The sequence below is a fragment of the Epinephelus lanceolatus genome, chromosome 13 (assembly GCF_041903045.1).
Source record: "Epinephelus lanceolatus isolate andai-2023 chromosome 13, ASM4190304v1, whole genome shotgun sequence".
Lineage (NCBI taxonomy): Eukaryota > Metazoa > Chordata > Actinopteri > Perciformes > Serranidae > Epinephelus > Epinephelus lanceolatus.
In genome coordinates this window covers 16417572-16442931 of record NC_135746.1, presented here as the reverse complement: position 1 = coordinate 16442931, position 25360 = coordinate 16417572, and the positions used below count along the sequence as shown (strand labels likewise).

The 25360-nt window shown below is 42.7% G+C and overlaps 1 protein-coding gene across 1 annotated transcript; it reads right to left on the bottom strand.

Moving 5' to 3' along the window:
* Positions 1-1347: 1347 nt before the first annotated feature.
* On the bottom strand, positions 1348-23491 carry LOC117270585 (pro-opiomelanocortin-like). The gene is given in 4 exon segments (XM_033648264.2): positions 1348-1874; positions 1877-2381; positions 6452-6578; positions 23244-23491. Coding segments are annotated over 3 exon segments (699 nt in total). The 5' UTR covers positions 6572-6578; positions 23244-23491; the 3' UTR covers positions 1348-1800.
* Positions 23492-25360: the final 1869 nt, after the last annotated feature.

Sequence of the window (25360 nt, the reverse complement as noted above, 5' to 3'; positions counted from 1 at the left end):
ACTTTTATCCTCTACAGATGCGCTCGCCTTGCCCTGAGTGCTGCTAATTCTAGCCCTGGTGGATAGGTCCGTGCCCCTATCCTTCACTTAGTCACAGATCCAATGCATAGTCGTGTCCGTTCAAATGTCTGTTACCATGTAATCCACCTGTGAGTCATTTTCCACCCCAGCTCTCGCAGACTCTTGGGGTATTTTCCCTATGTTGGCTGTAGCTAATTTTGGTTGTAGTAAGGCTGCTAGGCCTCACCACTGCTACCATGGGTTGCTAGCCCATGCCAGCACCTTTGGGGTCTTTTCCCTTACACACATGCACACGCACACACACACAGACACAGACACACAATATTTTTTTAGTATCTCTACAGCCACAGCCTCCAGACATCCATATCAACACTAACCTAGCATTTATTTATTTATTTTTATTTTTTTTTGCAACAATGGCTCGCAAACCTCAATAATGAAAAAATAGGAGAAAAATACAGGCAGTTTTACTGCTTATTATTTAGTGTGTGTTTGCTCTGCTGGGGAAGCAGGAGAAAATGTATGATTCGCCGGATTTTAGTAAAAACTTCCATTTTGATCCCCAAACTCTGGAATGCATGACTAATATCATCAAATTCATGTTTCTAAGTTGCCATGAGGATGTGATGAACAATGAGGATGTGATGAACAAATACGGAATTTATGGTTTTACATTGAGCTATATTGTGAAGACCCCTCCATTCCGCTAGATGCTAATTGTTACAGGTGCTTAAGCGAGGGTCATTGGCTTGATGACCTACACCTGGGTCCAATGTGCTTTGCCAGTAATACCATTCACCTGCTGCTGTCATCTCCTCTTCCCTCGTGGGCACAGCTGTTTTTCTTTTAGTTTACTGCAGACAGTTTCACATACCCATAGACACATACATGGCTGATAACTTTTATGTTTGTTCTCATTTATTGTTTTTTTTTTTTTTTTTTGAATGAATATGCTTTTACACTTTTTTTTAAGATTTATTTTTGGGCATTTTACCTTTAATGGATAGGACAGCTTTGGGGGAGAGAGATGGGAGATGACTTGCAGCAAAGGCTGCAGGATGGAATCAAACCAGGGCTGCTGCAGCAAGGACGGAGCTTTTGTACATGGGGCGCCTGCTGTGACCACTAAGCCACCGACAGCCCATGCTTTTACACTTTTGTATACATATCTGGTCACCCATCCTTGTTGCTGCCCATCTTTGTATCCTACATGCTCGGCACATGGGATGTTTCAGTTGGTTGCAATCTGGAACCTCACCACTTGATGCCACTAAATCCTACACACTAGACTATAAATGAAATCAGTCGATTGCCGGTATAGTTTGCGGCAAACAAAATGATCTTTAATATCAATATAATTTACAAAAAGATACCACTCTGTAAATAAACTGGATCGATTTTACAATACTTAAACTCACACCCACCTCTCGCCCTGGGTCGGCATTCTGTGTTCATCACAACATTCATTGGTGGGAGACATCATCAGTAATGATGTTTCCCACAAGAAGAAATAACACTTAAAAGTAACCTTTCAATTCAGACCGCAAAGGTCAAGGCAGTCTGTGGTTGCATCATTGTTTTTATTCAACATAAAAATGCCTTGTTTCTTATCTTAAGGCTGTAATGAGTCACACCATTGGCCCAGGAAAGACATTCAGCAACATGCTAATGATAGTAACAAGTTTCAGTAATTTAAAATTAAGACCTGCGAGTAATAACATGCAATGGCTATGAGATTCTTTTCATGACCTGGCCCTCCCCCTCTCCTCCATCTTCCATTCAGCCCATTATCCTCTGCACATCCTTGACTATAATGTTAATGAAGAGCTGGACAGTTGCCCTTGAGGTTTCGCCTTCCACGGCTTCAGAAATCTACCATTACGTTTCGAGGCAGGTGGGCTCCCCCATCTGAAGTGACTCATCCGATAGGTTGCATCTTTTCTCCCCTGCGTGCTCAAAGGGACATGTGACTTAGAGCTGCCCCTCGCTCTCTGCGATCCTTGTTTTTTACTTCCTCCATTTGGCTCCCCCTTTACTTCTTCCTCGTAACTGCTCAGCTGTCTGCGAGTCAGAGGGAGGAAACTGCCCTCAGATGAGCCTCCACCCTCCAGAGAAGAGGCAAAAACCTTTACAGGTCTGCGTTTACGGCCAGAGGGTTTGCCCCAGCGGAAATGTTCCATAGAATAGGAGCGTCGCAGGTCGCTGTGGGCTTTCAAATCTGATTCTGGTAACTTGTCTTCGGACACCAGGGTGGCCAGAATGATGTTGAGTAGGAGTTCCTCGTCATTAACCTTCAGGGCCAACGCACTGAGCTGTGGGAACTCATTCTGGATCACAGACATGCAGAGGTCGATACAGTCCTGTGTGGAGGGAATCACAGAGACCCCAGCAAACATTTTAAAATGCATTATCTGTGAGTCGTGAAGAGGTTATGATAATACACTAATGAGACTATTTTATCACTCTGATGCTGATTTATTGCAGAGTATGCTCCCATCAGCTTAAACTATGCCAAGAAAGCAATGTTTTTGATTGTAATTATGCCAATGACACTCAAATTTACATATTCGAATCACCAAATACAGCACATTCTCAGTCCGACCACGTCACATATTGACGTTTGGTCATATGCCTTCCACGTCCAGATACGACATGAAAGGTACCCGTGGTGCGTTGGTTGTTGACATTCTGGGTAGTCGCGTCAAGTGCTACCTGTTACATGCATTGTCTTCTTTCAAAGTACACTTTAGTTTTAACAGGAAATTTACTGTTTACATACAGTCTCTTTCAAAATTAACGCACTGTCAGTACAACAACGCAAATTGGCATTTTTTTCCACCAGCAACTAACACACGTGGTTGGGTTCGGTAACGAAACACGTGGTTAGGTTTAGGGTAAAAAGAACAGTTTTTGGCTTTATAATCTCACAGGACACCAACACCGCCCACCTGGGTGAAACCCATACACCACCCCTCCCACCTGACCTACTTGGACTTTGCTACCTTAACTTCTGTTCTTGTTCCGCCACGTTAGCCCCTGACGCCGCCGAGCACTGTTAAACTATAACGGCAACCAGCTGCATATCATGCTGACGTTAGAGGATGCCTTTTTTCCTCATTGTCTGACACTGCAAGTTACTGCCCAAGTGCCAGGTTTTGACGATTCTGGAGTGAGACCGGGTTGCCAAATAAGTACGGTCCCATAGACTCGCCGAAAATGTGCTTTGAGAATATCAGTGTGGAAAAATTGAAATAAAAGATTTTTGTTGCTGCAATAACAGTTACTTTCCTCATGGATTATCAGCCTCATTCTGTTCTCGATTAAATTTTGGTCCATACATTTTTGGATAACAGTAAAAAATGCTGATAAAAATACTCCAGACCCAATGAAAACATCTTCTAATAATTTTGGCCAACTAACAGTCCAAAACCCAAATATATTAGGTTTACTCTCACATTAGACAAAAGGATAAAGGGTAGAAGTAACAAAAATGGAGGTGATGACAATGCATGTGATTTGAAAAACGGAGTGATACATTTTTAAGGGATTTGATCAACTTCAGTTTGATTGAAACATCATTACAAGATGAAAACAGAGCCATGTGTCATCATTTTCCCCATCATTCATTATTCACAACACAGAATGGCCATTTATCATTTCAACAAAGTGGCCTCAAGGGTAGGAGTTAAAACAAATGGATGAGGTGTTGATCATGGCCCTGCTCATCCACTTCAGCAAAAATTACTTGCTGTAAACGATTAATATCCGTGGAGTGTTGGGTTGAATGATGAATTGTAGACAATCAATCACATGATAATTTGTCACTCACTTCTACCCACCCACATTTCATCACTTCAGTTATTGATTCGTAAGCATTTTCATCATTTCTTTCCATTTTTTTATTACTCCCACCCTTGAGGCCACTTTCTTCATCATCTTCATCATCATCTTAAATCATAAACAGCAACTCTGTGCTGTGAATGAAGAATGATCAATGTAAGATGGTGGAAAAATGATGTAACATGGCTTTGATTTCAGGATATCACAACTGTTATCACAACAGTCTTCACAGTTGAGAAGCAGGGATAAAAGAATATTTGGCATTTTCGTTCCAACTTCTGAAACTGATTTTCTGTTCATTGATTAATCGACTGTTAGTTTCAGCTCTGATACTCATTTTAAATTGACTAGAAATGGTTTAGGGCCAAAACAAACCATTCATCCCACACGACACAATCAAACCAGCAGACCTTTAAAGTGGGTCATATCTGATGTGATTCTCAGATCTAACCGTGGAGATACTGCTTTTACTGCACCTTCTACACTACATGTTGAACAGATGTGGATCAAGTTTGTGATGATCTAAGACTGACTTTAGCTTTTCTTATATCAAACATATTTGTGTGTCATCAATTTTTATTAAAGCTGAGGGAGGCAGAAATCTGGAAACGATCTGGAACTGTAGAAAAACACCCCCCTGCAGCTATTGGCAAGGCGGTCTGTGCTGGAGGGGAGTGAGGTGGAGGACACACTGTGATTTGAGGTTCCAGCTAACATTAGCTACATAAGCGTGAACTTTAAGATGCAGCAGTGAGCCTTTGGGTCCAGTTGGAAGAAGGCTAAACTATTGGCAACATTTTGGATATGGTCAAACATGCGCAACCAATGTTGGCAAGGATTCACCTCCCATTCACTTTCCATTTAATGCAAGAAAAGGGGCAAATTAAACATTCACTCGCTTGTATTTGCTCGTCTTTGACCAGCCAATAGGAACGCCTTCTCTCTGAAATGTCCTTTGTTGTGGGCCAGATTTGCTAAAACCTGAAAACAGAGCAAAGAGGAAGTGTAGAAGTCTGAATTTCACTCCAGGTGAATATAGTATGCTAAAAGTCTACTGTGATTTTTGCCCAATTACACCAAAATAAAACTGCCCACCCCAGCTTTAGACTTAAAGCTGTTTTTAGATGTGCACGATACATTCTGTTTGTCCCAAAACAATCTCACCTCAAGGTCGATAGTAGCTGTGTGGAGCTGAGTTTGCTCTGTAGATGTTTAATTTTTCTGAGCCTGAGAAGGATTTCTTGTCCGTGTTGGCTTAAAAGTTAAGCATCAAAAGATTAAAGAATGAAGTGTGACGTCAATAACCCTTTTTACACAGATATAGCACTATAGGGCCGCTACCAAGTCCCTTTTTCATGCCTCCTTTACATCCATACACACAACCAAACAACTGCAGCCTCATTCTGTTCCAGTGTGTGATGATACACTGCATTAAAGCTATATGGAATCAAAAGAGGCGTGACGAGCATTACATGTAACACAACAGCTTCAGCCTCTGGTGTGACATAAAAAAATAGGCACAGATGTGGCATTAATGTGTTAATAACAATCATTTAGAGACCCTGTGTCCTCATGTTAGGACATCACAGTTTGGGTTTACTTGTAGCCTGGTTCCAGATCATAGACCCCGCCCACTCAACTGAGTAGGCTTGCATCTCTGGTCTGGCATACTGCAATTAATTTGCGATTTATCTTGTCCAAATGATGGACGGACCAATGAACGCCGAGGGTGGGGGCGGGTCTAGCGATTAGCCAATCAGCGCCACGCTGATGTCAAGCTGTGCGCCGGTGGGTAACTGGCGAGGATAGCAACAATGGCGACCGCTACAGATCCTACAGACCACATTAACGATGCTATCGAGGTATTTCGCCACTACTCGCGTTAATGGAGGACCAAATTAAGGAAGCTGCTAAACTGGATTTAACAGTGATGCAGCTGGGCGTGCACGACAACGGAGACATTTTAAACGGGCAATGCTCGCTTGTTTTCGGCACCCCCGAGGCATGGATACTAATGACGTCAGATTCTGGGTGAGTCGTTGATCTCTACTGATTGGTTAGGGAAAAATCAAATTCCCTCCCCCTTGTAAATCACCTTCAGTGGAGGCAATGTCAGACTGAAGGTTCTGAGAGCTTCAGTCTGACTCTCAGGCTACTTTACTGTCAAGACACCTTTTCGGCGCTGTTACTACCTCCCGTGGCGGCTTTTAAACGTGAGACCACTCTGTCACTTCTTTCCACAATCGGACCTTATATACCGCGTGGCGATGCGGCATAACGGCGCAATATTCCCGGCAGTGTAAAAGGGGCTATTAATAGCTCCAGAACAACTACCTTGAGGAAGGATTATTTTATCATGTGATGTTTCCAAAGTCAAGAATGAACTTTGAAGCTCAAAACAGAACTTTTTAATGCCTTTTTAGTTTTTTTTTTAGTTTGTTTTTTGTTTTTTTTTCTGTGTCCCTTTCAAGGCTTTTTGAATCACCCTATGAAATCCTTTATAAAAATAAGGTTAGCTTTCCTGGTGATGGCAGAAACAGAGAGGAAATAAAAAGAAGACACCACTGATGGAAATGACAAGTTGACCTACCAGTATGCTTTCCTTGTCGCTCAGGTTGTTGCAGACGGAGCTCTCCCAGCACACCGACCCAAACCCGGGGACACACACGTATGCCATCATCACCACTAGCAACCAACATAGATACACCATCTTCAGCCTGCCGTGGAGGACAGAAACACAAGTGAAACTGTGAGTTGAAAATAATTTAAAGTGACAGTAGGGGGGTTCCCATCAAAACACAGCGGACCCAACAGGCTCACGTTATCTCGCTAAGATAGGAAGACATCACTACATTTTGTGAACAGGTGTCTTTTCATAATTTCACTTGCGTAACACTTCCTTTCTTGCATAAGTAAGCGTGTTTCACTCGAGTCTGTGAGATAATTGGTTGATTTGTTGCTGTGTGTCACGGCTGAATTATATCTGTGAGCTAAATACTATTCATCAACATTCCTCCTCTAGCATGTATTGTAACCTATTGTAACAGATGGTCTCATTTATCAGCTGCACATGAATCTTGTTTAAAAGTGGTTGATAATGAAAGCCATGGAAAACATGCCTATGTTCCCGAAAGAGGCTTAATTAAGATTTGGAGTTTTTATCCCTAAGGCACTGAAGAATTATAAGCATGGGATATGGTACGAAATAGGATTAGAGCAGTGTGCTTGTTTTGGGACAGCGGAGCAGGGTATTATATTTTATTTGCTCCAGATTTATATTTTATTTGATCTTTATTTAACAGTATTAACTTTTAAAAAATAATAAAAAATTATAAAACAGTCATGTTACATAGTTACTCCATTATACCTCATCGTAGTGCGTGATGGTATATACAGCAGTCCTCGCAGAAGCTGATGGATGATGTCACAGCCTCTGTGTACTCATCCACTTCTTAGATGACTTTCACAACAGGTTTACAGAGCTTTAACTTCTGCCTGTATGAGGGAATCAGGTGGACGGTGTTGTGGTCAGAGTGGCCCAGTGCAGCGCGGGGGACGGTGTGATAGGCGTTGTTAACAGTTGTGTAACAGTGATCCAGGATGTTCTTCTCTCTGGTCGGACATTTTATAAACTGTTTGTATTTGGGGAGTTCATGGGTGAGGTTACCTTTGTTAAAGTCGCCAAGGACAATAACTAAGGAGTCCGCTCCACACACAGTAGCTATCTGGTCGGCGAGCGTGCGCTGTAGCCTACCTCCTGCACGTTGGCCTGCGGTGGGATGTAAACACCAACCAGAATGAATGACGCAAACTCACGGGGGGAGTAAAAAGGTTTGCAGTTGATGAAAAAAGATTCCAGATCAGGAGAGCAGTGCTGCTGGATCACTGTCATGTCATTACACCAGCCACTGTTAGTATAAAACCAGATACCGCCACCTTTAGTTCGGTGTTACGATCCGCTCTGAAGAGTTGGAAGCCTGCCAGCTGCAGCGCAGAGTCCGGTATCGATCCACACAGCCACGTCTCCGTGAAGCACAAAACTGCAGCTGTAGAAAAGTATCCGTTTTTCACCATCAGTAGCTGAAGTTCATCCAGTTTACTGGCCAGGGAACGCACGTTGGAGAGAAATATACCTGCATGGGAGTGGTGTGCGGTGTCCGCATTGGCGGAGAGACGCACAAGCGCACCGGCACATTTCCCCCTCCTCCGGTGTTTCACTGCACGAGCAAAGGTGAGGGCACCTTTGGCCAAAAAGCCCAACAAATCCACCGAAGGCTCGAGAAAAGTGGCATAAAAATCCGCTGGAGTTGTTCCCCTGACAAAAAAAACCTTACAGCATCACTGGCCCGAGCGGGCCTGTGACCTGTCAGTCAACTTGCCCAACATACTTTTTGATTGGCCCAAGTAGTCTGAGCAGTATCACGATACCACGGCAAAAATGAGGCAGATGTGTCTTTTGTCATTTATAAAAAGATAAATCACTTTTCTATAATACATCACTGATATTTCAATGGAATAAATTACTCATTGACTTATTCATACTTCAAAAACAGCATCAATAAGTGATGAACATAGGGGGGATCAGAATAAAATGAATAAATAAAATAAAAAATCAACCAGCCACCCTCCTCCCCTGACAAGTAAAGAACAGTCCCTTCATAAGTAAAGAACAGTCCCTAAAGTGCGGTGAGGTTTGTGGGCCGTTACCTGACACAAAGAGAGAAATGTGAACAGCTCATTTCTCCTCTGACACGCCACATACCTGTGTGCCGCCACGGCTCGGTTGTCCAGGTACTACTGGGCAGTTGTGACACCAATGAAAGAGGAAATTACGGGGCGTCGGTGGCTTAGTGGATAGAGCAGGCGCCCCATGTACAAGGCTGTTGCCGCAGCGGCCCGGGCTCGACTCCAGCCTGTGGCCCTTTGCTGCATGTCACTCCCCCTCTCTCTCCCCCTTTCACACTTAACTTTACTATCAATTAAATGCAAAACTGCCCAAAAAAATATCTTAAAAAAAAAAAGAAAGAGGAAATTACTGGACCTGGAGTTGGCCGTTATCTTGCGCCGCAGAGCACTATGAGCCTCCGCCGTATTCCTGTCTGTGACCCCCCTTCAACTCACAACCGCCAGGATTCGCCTTTCCTTTCTGCTGCTGGTTGAAACGTGATAATAGGGGCACCCAAGCGCCCACTCCACTAACTTGATGTGGAAATGAGCGGTAGTCTAGAAAACTGGCGAGTTTTGTTTTTTTTTTTTTTTTTTTTTGGAGGGCGCTTGTGCGCCCTCACATAGATTGCACCCTGGGCGGTCGCCCACATTGCCCATAGCAAAAACCATCCCTGGGTGTACAGGAAATCTAAAATAACTACTTGTCAACCAGACCCGCTGTCGACACTAACCTCGCGACAACTGCCACCCAGGCTACTGCAGGTGGCAGTTCTCGCGAGGCTAGTGACAGAGTTCAGTTTGGAGAGGCAGAGGAATGTTTTTTTTATTGTTTTATTATTATATTATAATACGGGAGATTTATGGGAAAATACTAATACGGGAGGACGGTGGGAAAGAGGGGTAAAATACGGTAGTTTCCTGGCCAAAACGGGAGACTTGACAGCTATGGATTGGCCCCGGGCCATCGGGCCATTGCTTATGTCGAACCCTGAAACTGCTGTCACTGTGGCAAGGACATAGCCTTTGAACATGGGGTGCCTGCTCTACTAGGTGAGCTAGTGGGTGCCCCTACACTTCACCATGAAAGGTGTACTATGCAGAATAGTCAGTTACTGTTTGTTAACATGCTCTTCAGCAAAAGTGAAAATAAACACACTCTTTTGGTGTTTTGCCTCTCTATTAGGGTTACAGTGGTATACTGGTTTCAAGGTACGCCGTGGTATGAAAAATGACGCTTTTCATCATACCGTATGTATTTGCTTATCTACAGTATTGCACATCTCCTTTCCCCCTCGACTGCCTGTCCAACTTTTTACACATGCTTCCAATAAAAAAAAAAAAGGTTTCAAGTTTCAATTGATATAAAGCATTTGTTGAACCAAAAAAAAACTCCTTTAAAGGTCACTTTAACTAATATGATAATAGTAATCTTCTAATATATCGTCAATACCGTGAAACTGTTTTCTGAGATGGTTAACAGACTGTGAAAATCTCAGTGGACCTCATTCACGAACAGTTCTTCAGATGACGTTTCTTCTTAAAACCCACTTATCAATATGTTCTCACTCCAACCTCGTCACATATTGACATTTTGGTCATGGAGTTTCCACGTCCACATACAATGTGCAAGGTTCCCTGGGTGCATTGGTTGTTGACGTTCTGGACACCGTGTCAAGTTGTGCCTGTTACATGCATTGTCTTCTTTCAAAATACACTTCTGTTTTCACAGGAAATGTACCGCTTACATACAGTCACTTTCAAAATAAACGCACTGTTAGCACAACACCACAAATTGACTAATGACAAATGACAAATTGATTTTTTTCCTTCAACAACAATAAAATATGGTTGGGTTTGGAAAAAAGAGCAGGGTTTGGCTCTTGAATCTTATGGGATGCGAAAACCGCTCTCTCTGGTGAAAGTCGCCGCCTTAACATTCGTCCCTGCCATGTTAACTATAATGGCAACTGGCCGCGTATCATTGCTGACATCAAAGGACGCCTTTTGTTGTTGGTTTATGACACTGCAAGTCACTGCCCAAGCGCCAGATTTCGACGACTTCGGAGTGACACCAGGCTCCACTTATGCAGTTTTCAAGAAGGCTCAGATATCCACCAGTGTTTTCTTATTTTGGATTTGTTCTTAAGTAAGACCAGAATTAATGCAAATGCAAGAGCTGTATTCCATAATAGGATTTATATTACAATAATATTTTTTTAGAATTTTTTAAATTATTACTTTTAATACTTTACAAAAAACATTACGTTCTTTTATAATAACCACTATACGAACTCTTCAGCTCACATCACTTATAGGAAATCATGCCATCTAATAATTAATGATTGATCACGGCAGAATATATCACTGGTGGGTTTGGCGGGTGGGACAAAAAGGGATGAAGCAGCATTCCAAATAAGTTATTATATTAATAGACCCCCCCCCCCACTGCTGCTACAAAATATGAAAGCTGATTTGGGATTTACTCTTTGCAGAAGTCGGCCTACCTCCACCACAAAACTGTTTATTTTTTTTTATATTTGGATTTCGGTCCTCCACCCTCTTAAGACTTTCATTTGGGCATTCTTATCTCTCAACTTTTCTTTCTCTTTTTCAGTCGCTCCGCAGTCTCATGGAGATTTGCAGGCCGTTTACCAATGTTAATTAGAATCAACTGGCATGCGCTGCCAGCTTACAAGGACAATGGGATTCATTGATAAGAACACAGGTGCGAACAATTCTGCCGTTTAGAGAACATGTTGTGAATCTGAAATAGACTTTTCTTAAGAACAAATTTGAGAAACAACTGAGGAAGATATTGGCGAATGAGGCTCAGTGTTAACAACAGTATGAACTGTGAAGCATTTTAGGGCAGTGGTTCCCAACTGGTGGGTGGCAGTCCAAAATTGGGTCGCAGGTCCATTCTGAATGGACCGCAAGTGACTACTGAACATTTCAGGTTTGTAAAAAACACACTTCATTTCGAAGTACGATGGATTTCTGGCACAAAACTTTTATTTTGAAGTGCTGTTTCCTGCTGTAGAGTGAGTGACTAACAGACAGCTACTTGACAGAGACAACAAACTAGCTCTGTGACATGGTCAAACACAAGTATGACGCTGAATATTAAACTGTATGGACCTTGAACTGATGACTGAGGAGAAATCTGGACCCTGTGGCTGGGAACCACTGCTGTAGGGTATGTCATCACAATGTTTGGTTTCCTAGACCTAAAGTACGTAACTTAACTTGCCCAAACCTAACCTCTGTAATTTTACTCTAAGTATGTAACTTGAAGTTAAGTATGCAACATCATTTGTGGGGCGCTAATGAATAGGATATCGTACAAACTGTTGTATGAGGATACGTTGCTTCTGTATGAGTCTAAAAGGGTTGCAACGGTATGAGATCCTGCACAGTACAATAACCATCTCAGGCAGTATCAAGGGTTCACTGCATCAACTATTATTATCTTTATCAGTTGCAGTGATCTTTAAAGAAAAGTTTTTTCTTTTGGTTCAACAAATGCTCTATATTAACTGACACTTGAAACCAACTCTAGAGTCTATACATTGTTTTTTAGGAAAATCCTGCACAGCCTTTAACATCTAGGCAATAGAACCAAAATGTCGGATTTGAAAGACAGTAGACATGGATCGTATTAGTACTAGGGGCTGATCAAAGCTCTCTTTCTAGAGACATTTTCAAATGTGTATTGTTTACTCTCCAACCACCACGTCAGAGTTGTATTAAGTTAAACAGAGCATTTTCTACTGCTGCTGTCACAATGTCAGTCTCAGTTGTTTTTTATTGGTTGCGACCAGGAGCTCTACTGGTGGTCGTTCCAACAATGTTACCCCACTTTTTGGCAGCCACAGTTTTACCCTAGGAGGCTGAAATTTCGCAAGTAAATGAAGTGTGTGTAGGTTTGTGGGAGTGCTCTATACAAAAAGGCACATAACTTCTGAAGACATTAAAGCAACATGATCAAGCTTTATAGAACACACATACAAACACACAGATAGACATACACGCACACAATCTTGCCACGTCGTCTTTCATAACTCATGATCCACTTGAGGTAGGGAGGCGTCTCTGGACTTGTGACAAGCGTTTGCGTGAAGTTGTGCGTGTGTGAATGCATGAACACATTAACGCGTGCATGCATGCAATTTTCAGTTTTTTCAGTTTCAGTCCCTGACTCTTGCCACGCTTCTGCATTTACATTCTCTGTCCATCACCAGATGACCACAGACTCTTCCAACTGTCCCTGTCACCTGACTCTTATTTCCACCTATTCACCTGTTTTCACTTTACCTCATTAGCCCTGCAGTGTATAACCCAGCCCCTCTGGGACATTGTGATCACAACAATTAAAATGTCAGCCGATCCCCATGAATTTGGTGAGATCTTGCAATTAGTCCAATCACCGCAACTTTTCCGCAAATTTGACCAATCATCAAAGTTTCCCGGGAGCCACCTTCTTGTTTCTGGTTATGAAGATGCAACGCTAATGTCTTACATTTATCAACAGAAATTACTGCTAAAGACCGTGTCAGCCAATTCCCTGATGTTCTGCATTAAAGCGGGGATAAACTGATTTGCACAGCATGTAAAATTTTGGTGGAACACAAACGAAAGTCATTGACTGAAAAGAACTTTCCACCGCAAAGTACACATGGAGAATGGCTGCAACGTGCAACTGACAAGATGAATCATGACAGATGCTGCATTAAATCAACTCATGTCAAGTCAAATCAACTTTTCTACCGCAAAGTACATATGGAGAATGGCTGCAGCGTGTGACTGAAAAGGTAAATCATGACAGATGCTGCATCAAATCAAATCAAGTTTATCACATTGCACGTTTAAAAACAACCAGAGTTAATCAAAGTGCTTTACAAGATCCAGAGAATGGCACACAAATAGAAGTTAAAATTTAAATTACAGTAACAACAATTCATGGCAGTCGACGTTACAAAGCAATATTAAATACAATATACGCCGATCAGCCAAAACATTGAAACAACTGACAGGTGAAGTGAATAATATTAATCATCTCTCACGCACGACCCACCCAAACACCGCTGTGGACCAAGCAAACCCCCTCATGGCAACTTCACTCCCCAGTGGCAGTAGCCCTCACCCCAGCAGAACAATGTGTCATGCCACACTGCAAATGGCCTGAGGAACTTGACAAAGAGCTTAAGGACCTTGACCTTGACCTGGCCTCTAAATTCCCCAGATCCAAATCTGATTGAGCATCCTTGCAACCCACAGATCGGCCGTGAAAACCCTGGTGCCAGACACCACGGGCCATCCCCAGACTTCCTGTGTCCATACCTTGACATGTCAGAGCTATGTCCAATCCGTAGAGGCTCCACTGTGGATGAGCAGTACGTCTGGGGTATTGGCACGTCCCACAGATGCTCAGTTGTATATGGGGAACTGGGGAATTTGGAGGCCAAGTCAATGGGTGAAGCTCTTTGTCACGTCCCTCAGGCCATTCCTGAGGAGTTTTGCGGTATGGCATGGCGTATTGCCCTGCTTGATCTGCAACAGTGTTTGGGTGGGTGGAGTGCGTCAAGTAACATCCATATACCACGACCCAAGGTTTTCCTGCAGGACACTGCACTGTAACAAGATAATCAATAGCCATGTTTCCATCAGCCTGTTTCAATGCGCATCTAGAAGTATCGCATTATTATGTAAATTATGATGGAAACACCAAAATTCGAATTAAAATCCCCTGATTCGCACAAACTAAAATACGCTCGCTTTAACCGGGTTTTGGTTGATTCGAAAAAATGTTGATTCGCAAAACGGGGGATGGAAACAGTTATGTTCGAATAAAGTCTGACGTAGCACACCTCTTTCCATGGTGATATCCACACTCTGGGTCGGGAAGGCGGTAATGCATTTACAAGCTGGTTGCCAACCGCCAGAAAACGTAGAAGAAGAAGAATGCAAGACTTCTTTTGTTCACTTTTGGATGGAAACATAGCTACTGTTATTCAGTTCACCTCTCAGTGGTTTTAATGTTTTGGTTGATCGGTGTTTCACGTTTCAAAGATTACAAAATACTAAAACACCAAGTGCAACCGAAGGCCACTGAAAACATGTACGTCTTAAGATTTGTCTTGACAGTGTCATTTGAGGGGGAACGTTTGATTGAAAACAGAGGTCTATATGAAGTGAGATATATTAAAAATGCGTGGTCAGTGGTAATGAGTGACAGAGGTGTGCTTGCCTGTTTGTGTGAAAAACTGTGTGTGTGTGTGTGTGTATATGTTATAAAGAAAAAAGTTTATAATGTATCACACCAAAAAAGCAACCATTTTTCCAATTATCACTTGCTCCTAGGGATGGAAATCGACACCTGTTTCCAGTATAGAATTGGTCCATATTTTCAGATCCACTGGAATTGTATGCAAGTTTATCATCTCCTTTTATTGATGCTGACATGTTTTTCTGACAGTTGGCCTTTAAAAAAAACTGATGCGTTTGGAACGTAGCAACAAGAAGGAGTCATGGCAGAGAAAAAGAAACAGTCCAAAGCGTGACTTCATTTCATGAAGAAAGATGTCAATAGCAGCTTGTAATGATGCGAAGCCTGCGGAGCTAGTTCAGGCAGACAACTCAAGTGCGCAATCCTGATCAGCTGATCAGCCACATGCTCTCCTCAGCTGATAGGGCGGGCTATTTAAACCTCCTGTGCTTACCTGATCATTCCTTGCTACTCTGCTGCTGCATGCACATGCTGCTCTGCTGCTGATCCTGCTGGGTTCTGTTGCTCTCGCTGCTGCTGCTGCTGCCACTGCTGTGTGCTGCTTATGAAGCTTCTCAAATCCCACCACCTCCCCAGCATCCACCTGTGGGCTCTATTTCTAGGATCCCCAGCTGGGGGTCTGCTATTCATTCCCTGTAATGTCCGTCATACAGATCATTTTCAGGGAATGAATAAATTGAGATAGAGCCCGACGCCAAACTTGCTTCAGCCATGCTAAAACTATTCATGCTCTGCTTCAGTATGCAACATTTATCCTCAATATAAATGTTAAATTCAATCCAGAGTTGTCTCACTGAAATATCTTTAAAATCACAATTCCAACTACGGGTCAAAACACCAGTAATATGCAGAAACAACTGTCTATGCAACATGGGCTTAACTTCCAGGGGTGCCACGTGTTTGACAGTATTTGTGAGTGCCACTGCTTCCCAACAGTGCGGTACAGAGGAAATGAAATGTTGCAAAGTCACAACAATGTCGATACTGGATGAATCAGTAAAATGTTCACTAAAAACGTACACTGATCAGCCAAAACATTAAAACCACTGGTGGGTGAAGTGAATAACATTTGACCATCTTGTTACAGTGCAGTGTTCTGCTGGGAAACCTTTGGTCCTGGCATTCATGTGGATGCTACGTGACATGCTCCACCCACCCAAACCCCGTTGCAGACAAAATAAACCACTTCATGGAAACGGCACTTATTGATGGCAGTTGCCCTCCAGCAAGACAATGCACATGCCACATCACAAAAACTGCTCAGGCGTGTCCCAAGGAATAGGACAAAGGGCTCAAGGCGCCGACCTGACCTCCAAATACCCCAGATCCCAATCTGATTGAATATTTGGAATATTTGAGGGACTTACTGGTACCCCAGAGGTACCCCCGATCCATGGTGGGTCCTCCTTGGACCGGACTTGGCTCTGACCTGTTAAGACATAAACACAGGACCTCTGGAGGGTGTCCCTTGGTGTCTGGCACCAGGGCGGTAGCTTCAGATCTTTTAAGTCCTGTGGGTTGTGAGGTGGGGTACCAGCACGTCCCACAGATGTTTGAGGCCACATTGATGCCTTGAGCTCTTTGTCACGTTCCTCGGACCATTCCTGAGCATAATTTGTGGTGTGGCACCCATGGCGCATTGTCCTGCTGAGTCGCCACAGCTGGTGGGGAATGCCGTTGCCATAATGGGGGGTGCCTGGTCTGCACTGGTGTTTAAGTGGGTGGAGCGTGTCAGGTGGCAACCACACGAATGTCAGAACCCAAGATTTCCCAACAGAACATTACATTGTAACAAGATAATCAATGTTGTTCACTTCATCTGTCATTGGTTTTTATGTTTTGGCTGATCGGTGTATATCAGTTTTTTCCGCCACAAAAGGCAATCCTGCAATACAGCACCCACTCATAGTGACCACAGGATTACTTTTTAATTACCTCTCCGATTAAAATTTACCCCAAATCACGATCTTTCTCTAACCTTAACCAAAGTGCGTCAGCTGCTGAAACCTAAGGCCAGCACATTCTCACTCTGACTTCATCACATATCACCGCTTAGTCATGGGCTCTCCACATCAACATATGATGTGCAAGGTAGTCTGGGGGTGTCTATTGTTGATGTTTTTCCTTTAAAGGCGCTGTATGTAAGAATGTGATTGTTACTGCACTCAAATTCAAAATACTGCCGCGAGTCCTGTCCGCCCCCCCCTCCCCTACAGATTCGAGGTTGCTGGACAGCGGCACGCTGGAGACTGATTTGTTTGCCCACGGGCGGCTGCCGTGGCAGGGCCGTGTTGCCGCGTCCGTGATCTGCGGTTTTCCAGCGGACCATTCGAGAAAGTCCGGCTTCTCTGCTGCTAAACTGCTGCCGGGATACAGCGGAGGAGCTGGCTGCTAATGCTATGTACCGGGACACTGCTAACGCTGCTTGCCATGCTGCTGTAGCTCAGTCGTAACTGTAACTGATGCTGAGACTCTACTGACTGCCTGACTGGTAGATGGCGGTGGGTGGCGCAACAGGCCAAAACACAAATTCAAAACATAAACATGATTTGCGGACCGTAAAATATTTTAAATGCGAATATTCTGGCTGTACTATTGTTGTTGGTGAGATCAGTATGTTATATGAACATTATTCCTTAGTCTCTGTGACATATTAGGAGGATTTTACGACTATTTGCTTTAGATTTCTTACATATAGCTCCTTTAACAACAAAAGCATGTGGTTGGGTTCAGAAAAAAACAACAGGGTTTGGATTTACATTCATGGAGGAAGTGAACACCAGCCTCCTGTGTAAAGTTGGTGATTGTCAGACCCATGCACCACCCCTCCCACCCACCCTACTGCGAGTGTAAATATCCTTTTATAATAACATTAGCACCATGCAGGCAGGCTTAGCAGACTTATTCTTTGACTAAGAAAACCTAAATAAAAGTTAATGCTGTACAAATATTCTCTCATTTTATCTATGCTTCAGACTCAGAGATAATAAAACACCTGCATTGATGCTGAAAACCTGTGTAGGCCTACTTTTTTTCACACAAAAGCAAGAGAATTGATAAAGAAGTGGACCAATGAGCAGAATCAATACTGACGCTGGGCCTACGACACCACTTATCAGCCACCTACAATGCAGTTTTGGGATCCCATCCCAGACGACTACACAAGCGCTCACACCTGGTCTTGTTTAACATTAACAACGCATATCATAATCATTTGGGTCAACGACCCACATGTGAACTTAATGACCCTGAAACTAGGAGCTCACATGTGACCCCAACGACTCTGTTAGGGTTCACACTCACACAGAGTTTATAGCCAAGAAGCTTCTTGGATGAGAGGCGAAATGTCTTCAAGAAATGCAAGCGAGTCCAGTTGCCTACAATATAGCACCATGACCTGGATGACTGAGAATCCTACTGACAATACTGACACTGGTATCACTACTTTTTTTGGGCTTTTTAACTTTGTTATAGCACAGTTGGACAATGAGAGGAAAGGGGGAAGGAGAAGAGGAATGACACGTAGCAAAGAGCCACAGGTTGGAATAAAACCCGGGTCACTGCGAGGACTACATGGGACGTATGTGCTACCAGGCAAACTAGAGGACGCCCTGGTGTCACTTAACTTTTATCTTGCAAATAAAACAACCGTTCATTGCAATTACTTGGAAAAGGTGCCATGAAATTAGACATTTTAGGCCACAAAAATCCCAATAAAACCTGCAAAGTCCCTGAGGGGCTAATAACCAGCCCATGTCAACTCATTTCCTGCCGGATTGTAAAAACTGTGTTGTGACGCCTGCTCTCCAGCGAGTTCAACCTGTACTTGCCTGCACCTTCTCTTCTTCCCCATCCCTGTTCACTTGTGGATTTTCTGTTGCTGCCGTTTGGACTTGCTACCCGTGATTTTTCAATAAATCACTGAACTATTGCTTTCTTCCCGGACTGTATTTAGCTCCTTCACTTGTTGCCTCGTGCACAGCTGCTGCTTTACATTAAGATCATTCTTCCTTATGGTAAAACATGGGGGGGGGGGCTTTACTGAGAAGCAGCCACACACAGTGTACTGTATTTGCCACTGTGGTTTTGGGATAACTACAATCATTCATCAAACATCAAACATGCATCTGCAAAAGAAATTTCCAGCATTTTTCTGTTAGTGAGTAGCCAAAAAAAAAGGGAAAAAAGCCACTGAGCTGTTGTCTGGAAAACTACTCAGGATTGTCAGTGGCATGAAATCAAATCAGTAGTCATGGCGTGACGGGAAAAAGAAGATTGACTGTCTCCTTTATTGAAACAATGTGAGTTTGTTTGGCTGCATTTCAGATGAAGCAGCTAGTCTGGGATCTTAAGGATCATAACTTTAACCCAAACATGCAAATTCAAAATCAAACCCAGGCTGACCTGCTTGTGGACAAAGTGTACTGTGAAGTACTGCAGTGCTGAAAAACTTTGATGTCAGTAGTGATATCCGTTCCTTTTGTTGCTCATAGTTCAAAAATTTAAAGCAGTGGAATATTCGGTAAACAGGACACACTGTTCCACTTATTATGTGCAGTGTGGACTGTGTATTATCATTCTATTAACAAACACACCCTACTATATTCATCATCCACACTAGCAACCTGTTTTTGGCTTTGTGTATGTTGTATATATTGGGCTGCACTTTTTTTGCACTCTAGCACTTTTATTGATGCACCGTCTATCATGTCATTTTTGTCTTTTTATATCTGCACTCTTCAATATTTGTAATGCAACTGCTCAACAACAATTTCCCTTGGGATAAATAAAGTTCTGTCTTATCTAATCTTATCACATTAAATCTGAAATAACTGGGGCTTAGTTTAGACATCACGCTGAAGGATGTTGCAGGGATTTTTTCTTTCTGATCAAGGGAAAGTCCCAAGGCAAATATTACTGGCGCTGGGTGGGGGCTGGCTATTTTGAAAGGTCACACAAAAGTTTCAGCCTCTGTTCCACACTGCAATGATTTCCATACAATCCCCAAATTGTTCATATAGTTTTTCCAAGTACTTGGGAAGTTAATGTAGTAGCCCTGCTGGAGATGAAGAACCATAAACAACAAACAAATATAACCATCCCTTTATTGCTGCTCAAGGGCACATATGGCTTTATTTCCTCGTATATACTGCAATATTTAGCGCTAGAAAGCATGCTTCACATAGATGAGAGGCTCGTGCTCCAAACCTGTCTCCTAGAGATTACATTTAAATACCAGTAATGTGAAACCATGGCTCCAATTTCATTAATTGTGCCCAAAACAATGCCATCAGTGCTCTTTACTTAAACAGTAAGAGTGTAAACCAAATAAAAATATCACTCTCAAAAAAACAGAGCAGAAAACAAATAGTCAGTTAACTAAATTGACCGCTACTCTTCCTACCCTCTGTGTATCTGCCGTCTACATGCTGGCCTGGTGGATTGATAGTATGAGCTGGAGCGGATCACTGGAATGGACTGCTTGAATCGCGGAGCGCTGGGCTGGCCGGAAAACCTGGCACGGAGTCCGTGAAAAACTGGATCGGAGTTCATGGATCGGCATTTTTCCATGCAGTCCGATCCGATGCCGATGCCCGTTTTTTGCTAATATCGGCGGCCGATACCGATCCGAATATCGGATCGGGACATCCCTAGTCACTGCCCAAGCACCAGTATTCCCAACACATTCTCACGCCGACTTTGTCACATATTGACTTTTTGGTCATGGGTTTTCCACATCCTCATATGACATGCAAGGTACCCTGGATGCGTTGGTTGTTGACATTCTGGGACACTAGGTCAAGTCTCTTCTTTCAAGATACACTTCCGTTTCCCTTGGAAATTCAACGGTTATATACAGTCTCTTTCAAAATAAACGCACTACATTGGTACAACACCGCATATTGACATTTTTTTTCCTTCAACAACTAACACACGTGGCTTTTATTTTTTTGGGAAAAAAAGAATAGGGTTTGGCTTTATAATCTTACAGGATGTGAACACGCTCTCTTGGGTGAAGGTCAGTGTTTGTTGGCCCCATCCATCACCCCTTCCGGCCGCCCATTTGGACTTTTGCCAACCTAGCTTTCATCCTTGTCGCACCGCATTTCCCCCTGATTTGCCGTTAAACTCTAATGGCAACCGGTCACATATCCTGCCGATGTTATAGGACACCTTTTTTCATTGGTTTCTTACGCCGCAAGTCACTGCCCAAGTGCTGGATTTCAACGACTAGACTGTGCTGCTAAGGCAGGAAGCTTGACACGAACCGGAAGTTCTGGTGCCAAGGTCCTGCACTTCATATGCCTGCCTTCCTCCCCAAATCTTATGCAGTACATAAATGTAGTGTTTTGATACCTGAAAGAAATGCTGTCTCCTAACATAATCCAGGCAATGATTACATTGCCACAACATAATTACAAGAGCGGTTAAGTAACATACAAAGGTGACAGGGTTGGCTCATAACAACACGAGATGTAAACATTAATGGTGTCCCGCTTGGGTGAGCTGTAATGTTAGCTAGCTCTGTGATGCTAAGTGAGCTAGCAGTAGATGCACATTACCTTCTGCGTGGTGATACAGTTGGGTGTAGTTCGGTAGAAAGAAAACCGCTCCTACATGAAACTGCTAACAGAAAGGTCTGTGGATTATGTTGAGTAATCAGGGGTCTTATTTATAAACAATGCGTGGGATCCATGCTAAAAATTTACGTACAAACAAAAGCAAAAAATGGCGTGAACCAAAAAATATTCCACCTCACCATCTGCGTCACCTATTTCCTGTCTCCAGAATGTTGTAAGCATGGGTCAAAGCTTCTCCCATCAAGTCTGTTTTTATAGATCACAACTTTTGCGTAGGAAGTAGCGTACGCCTCTTTCAGGCCTCGTTTTGTGCATACGTGTAACGGAGTTAAGAAGTTGGTGATGCCACGTACCATTACAAGCTGTCTTCCTGTCATTATGGAAGGTGCACTGATTTTAATCTATTGTTAACCTGCGTCGTTATCATGTCATATACAGTCTTATTTTGTTGTTTGTTCTGATGTATGTTACTACAGATTTTTTTTTTTTTTTAATGAGAGCTGGCTGCGGAGGCTGATTTTCTTGTTTTCTATTCACCAGTGCCGAAATAAATGTGGGTCCAAGCCGAACAGTGACTGAGAGTTGGTCATCATTTAATCTACACAATACAAAAGTACTAACCGGTTATAAATGAGACCCCAGGTCATGATTTCTGGAAAGAGATGCTGGAATTTTTCAAATGTAGCACCACAAGCCGAGTGCCATCTAGTTCCATTACATTCAAGAGAAGGCAGACGTCTCTATGGTTTATATCTCCAACACTCGGCAACTCACACCAGAAAAATCTATACTGATGAATAAGCACTACAGGTAAGAGGGAAAATATGTATTTTTCATTTTGAGGTGTACTGTCCCTTTAAAGTCGCTTCGTGAGATAAGGGGCCAGCAAACGTTACCTTTTGTGCCTGTTCAAGGATAATGATCAATGCACATATACAAATGCTGTACATGCAAGGACACAGAGATATTGTAGGAGGCTGCATTCATATGGACACACACACACACACTTCAGATGCAATATAGGCTATTCATTCTCAAGTGGTGTACAAATTCTTTCAATAGATGACATGACTGGATGATTTCCCTTATGACGCATCCTCACCAGGCAAATGCCTTGCTTTAGCTCTCTTCTGTTTATGATCACTTCTCTTCCTGTTGTCTCTCTCTGAACCATTTAATCAGAAATATGGAGTTTATTTTGTGGATGTCAGTTAACAGAAAAAAAACCCTTTAAGATTAAGCACTGGCCAATTGATGCCTGTCCATCCTACTTTTAATGTCTTTTCTTGTCTTGGTGCAGTGAGTTTATTTTCTTTCCCTTGTAGGGGAAATTACATCTTGTTGTTTCTCTCTCCCTTATCTATTATGCTGTGACTCCTTGGTGGGCCATCGTCTTTGTAACTCTGGCAGAGACTCTCCACTCTTCCTACAGTATGACTCACTCAGCTGAGCTCTGCTCTCCACAGACATACTCTGATAAAAGAAGCCCGAGAGCTGCGATCAAAATAGATGTAAACCTTACGTGTTATAAATGTATGGAGTTATTTAAGGGGTCTGTAAGTTAGATTTGTATTTGTGGAGGTTTGTGTTAATGGAAAGCAGTTCAAATGTTGCCTGAGACAACTGGGAATGTTCTTTAAAAAGCTGAGGTGTTACTATGAAATTTAAATCCTCTTTAATTATAATTTACAGAGCAAATGCGGCTGTACATGTTGGCGTCATAAAATCCATAATTAATCAGTGACTGAATCGATGCAATGGTACTTATTTGTTCAGAAAAACAAAAAGCTAACAACAGTCAGACACATGCAAAAACAAGATTCAACAAACAAGTTTTTTTTTTTTACCTTTTCCAACAGTGTCCTTTTCTTCTAGTCTTGTGCTTCTCCCTGCGTTTGTCCACAAATCTCCCAGAGTGGCGACTCCTAACTGTCTCTCCTTCTCCTCTGCTTTCTCTCTGCTCTGTGATGAGGCGCTCAGTAGGAGAGGGTCTGCTGTTGCTTCCTTCGAGGAGGAAAGCTCTTTTTATAGACGCAAGAAGTGTGGTGTCTCAAGGCCTCAGGGTGCAATCGAGCTAAGGGGTCTCCTGCTCCTTTCTGGATGGGGAGGAGTGTGTGTTTGTGTGTATGGTAAAGGCCACCCACACGCTCGCTCTCTCTTTTTTTTTTTTTAATCAATGGTGCGGCTCACGTCACCACCACAACAGGTGAAGCATTAGTGTACGAGTTAACTTGCTGCCCTCCTCCTTCTGCTTCTTCCTCCTGGTTGGTTTGCAATTATAGCATGTCGCTTTATATACACTAATAAAAGCAACCGCGGGTCAATAGTGGATTCGTGCCAATGGCGCCTCTAACCCCCCCCCAAAGGTCGGCTTTAAACATTGACATCTTAATGCTGACACTGACATCCTTTCAAGAGGGGTAAAGCTGCTGAAGGGTTCAAATAAATATTTCAGCCATTCTTGTGGTATCCCTGTGAGGAAACTTTATTAGGAATACCTGACTTATTAGTTAAGTCATCAATAGGCCTAATATATACCTCAAATGGAAGGGATGCACACACACACACACACAGACACACACACACACACACACACGGTGCTTCATAAAAGGAAAGGCTCCTTTCATGTGTTAAATGCCCTACACATACAGCTGTCTGTTTGCTATGGGCGTATAGATTTTATTAAAGGGATATTATGCAAGGGTGAACCACGCAGAATAACTGGAGGAAAGGAGGAGACAACATGCCTGTTACAAGAGACACAGATTAATCACTTTCCTTTCAAAATACTATTTTGAGCATTTTTATTTTGCAGTGTCCTAGAAATAAGTTCACTCATCCGGCCTTCGCTATGCTGAAGGACAAAGTGACTTAATGGGGAATAAGACTCAGTTTTCTAAGTTTGTTAAAAGCTGGTTTGGTATCTTCCAGTTAAATGTTGAGATGGCAACAGGTGCCCATTTGCGTCCTGCAAACCTGTACACTAGCGCAAAGCAACAACAGTTACCATGTAAAGTAATCAAGCTGATTGAAACGCATGAATAGAAGTGGAAAACAAATCGTGAGTCATGCTGTGACTATTCACAGTCTTCTGTTCTATCAGTGCTGTCACTAATAGATAGTACATTAATATCTTATACCATGGGCGTAGGTTTTGTTTTCAACATATGAATCAGGGGGGTTGGGGTCCTCCCCCAGGAAATTTTGAACATCAAACACTGCATTCTTCTGAATTTTTTGCATCAGTTTTGACCTTTTCTGCATCATTTTATGGTGGAAGTGTCTTTACAAGGTGCAGTGTGTATGATTTAGATGGATATAGTGGCAGAAATTGAATGTAATATAATAATTATGGTTTCTTTAGTGTATAATCACCTGAAAATAAGAGTTGCTGTGTTTCTAATATCCTAGAATGAGCCATTCATATTTACAAAGGGAGTAGGTCCTAGTCCATAGCGATTGCCATGTTGCACCGCCATGTTTCTACAGCAGCCCAGAATGGACAAACCAAAAACTGGCTCCAGATAGGGCCATTCACATTTTCATGTTTTCCCATTGGCCACTGTAATAAGCGATGAGCAGCATTGAAAAACCCCAGATTTTTTTAATGTGAAACTACTTCATTATGTGTTTATACTTGTTTTGGAGATGTAGAGATTACTACATAATTGACCTTTCACAATGGTCCGACAATCTCTCGGAGTAAGCACGGAGCCCAGCATGTGTATACATTCAGTAGGCTATATCTTCAGTAGCTAGCTAGCTAACCCGACACTTTTAAGGGTTTGTGTTTGGTTTTGGAACAGGGAACAAACATATATCTTTTTCCAACCTCTCCAGGTAACAAGTATCATTAATACACGACATGCCCCAGGCACAACATTTAGCTCCAAATCCACAAAACCAGCCTGAAACGACTGCAATAGAGTCAATGGAGCACAGCTGTGTTGCTGTCAGACCCTGG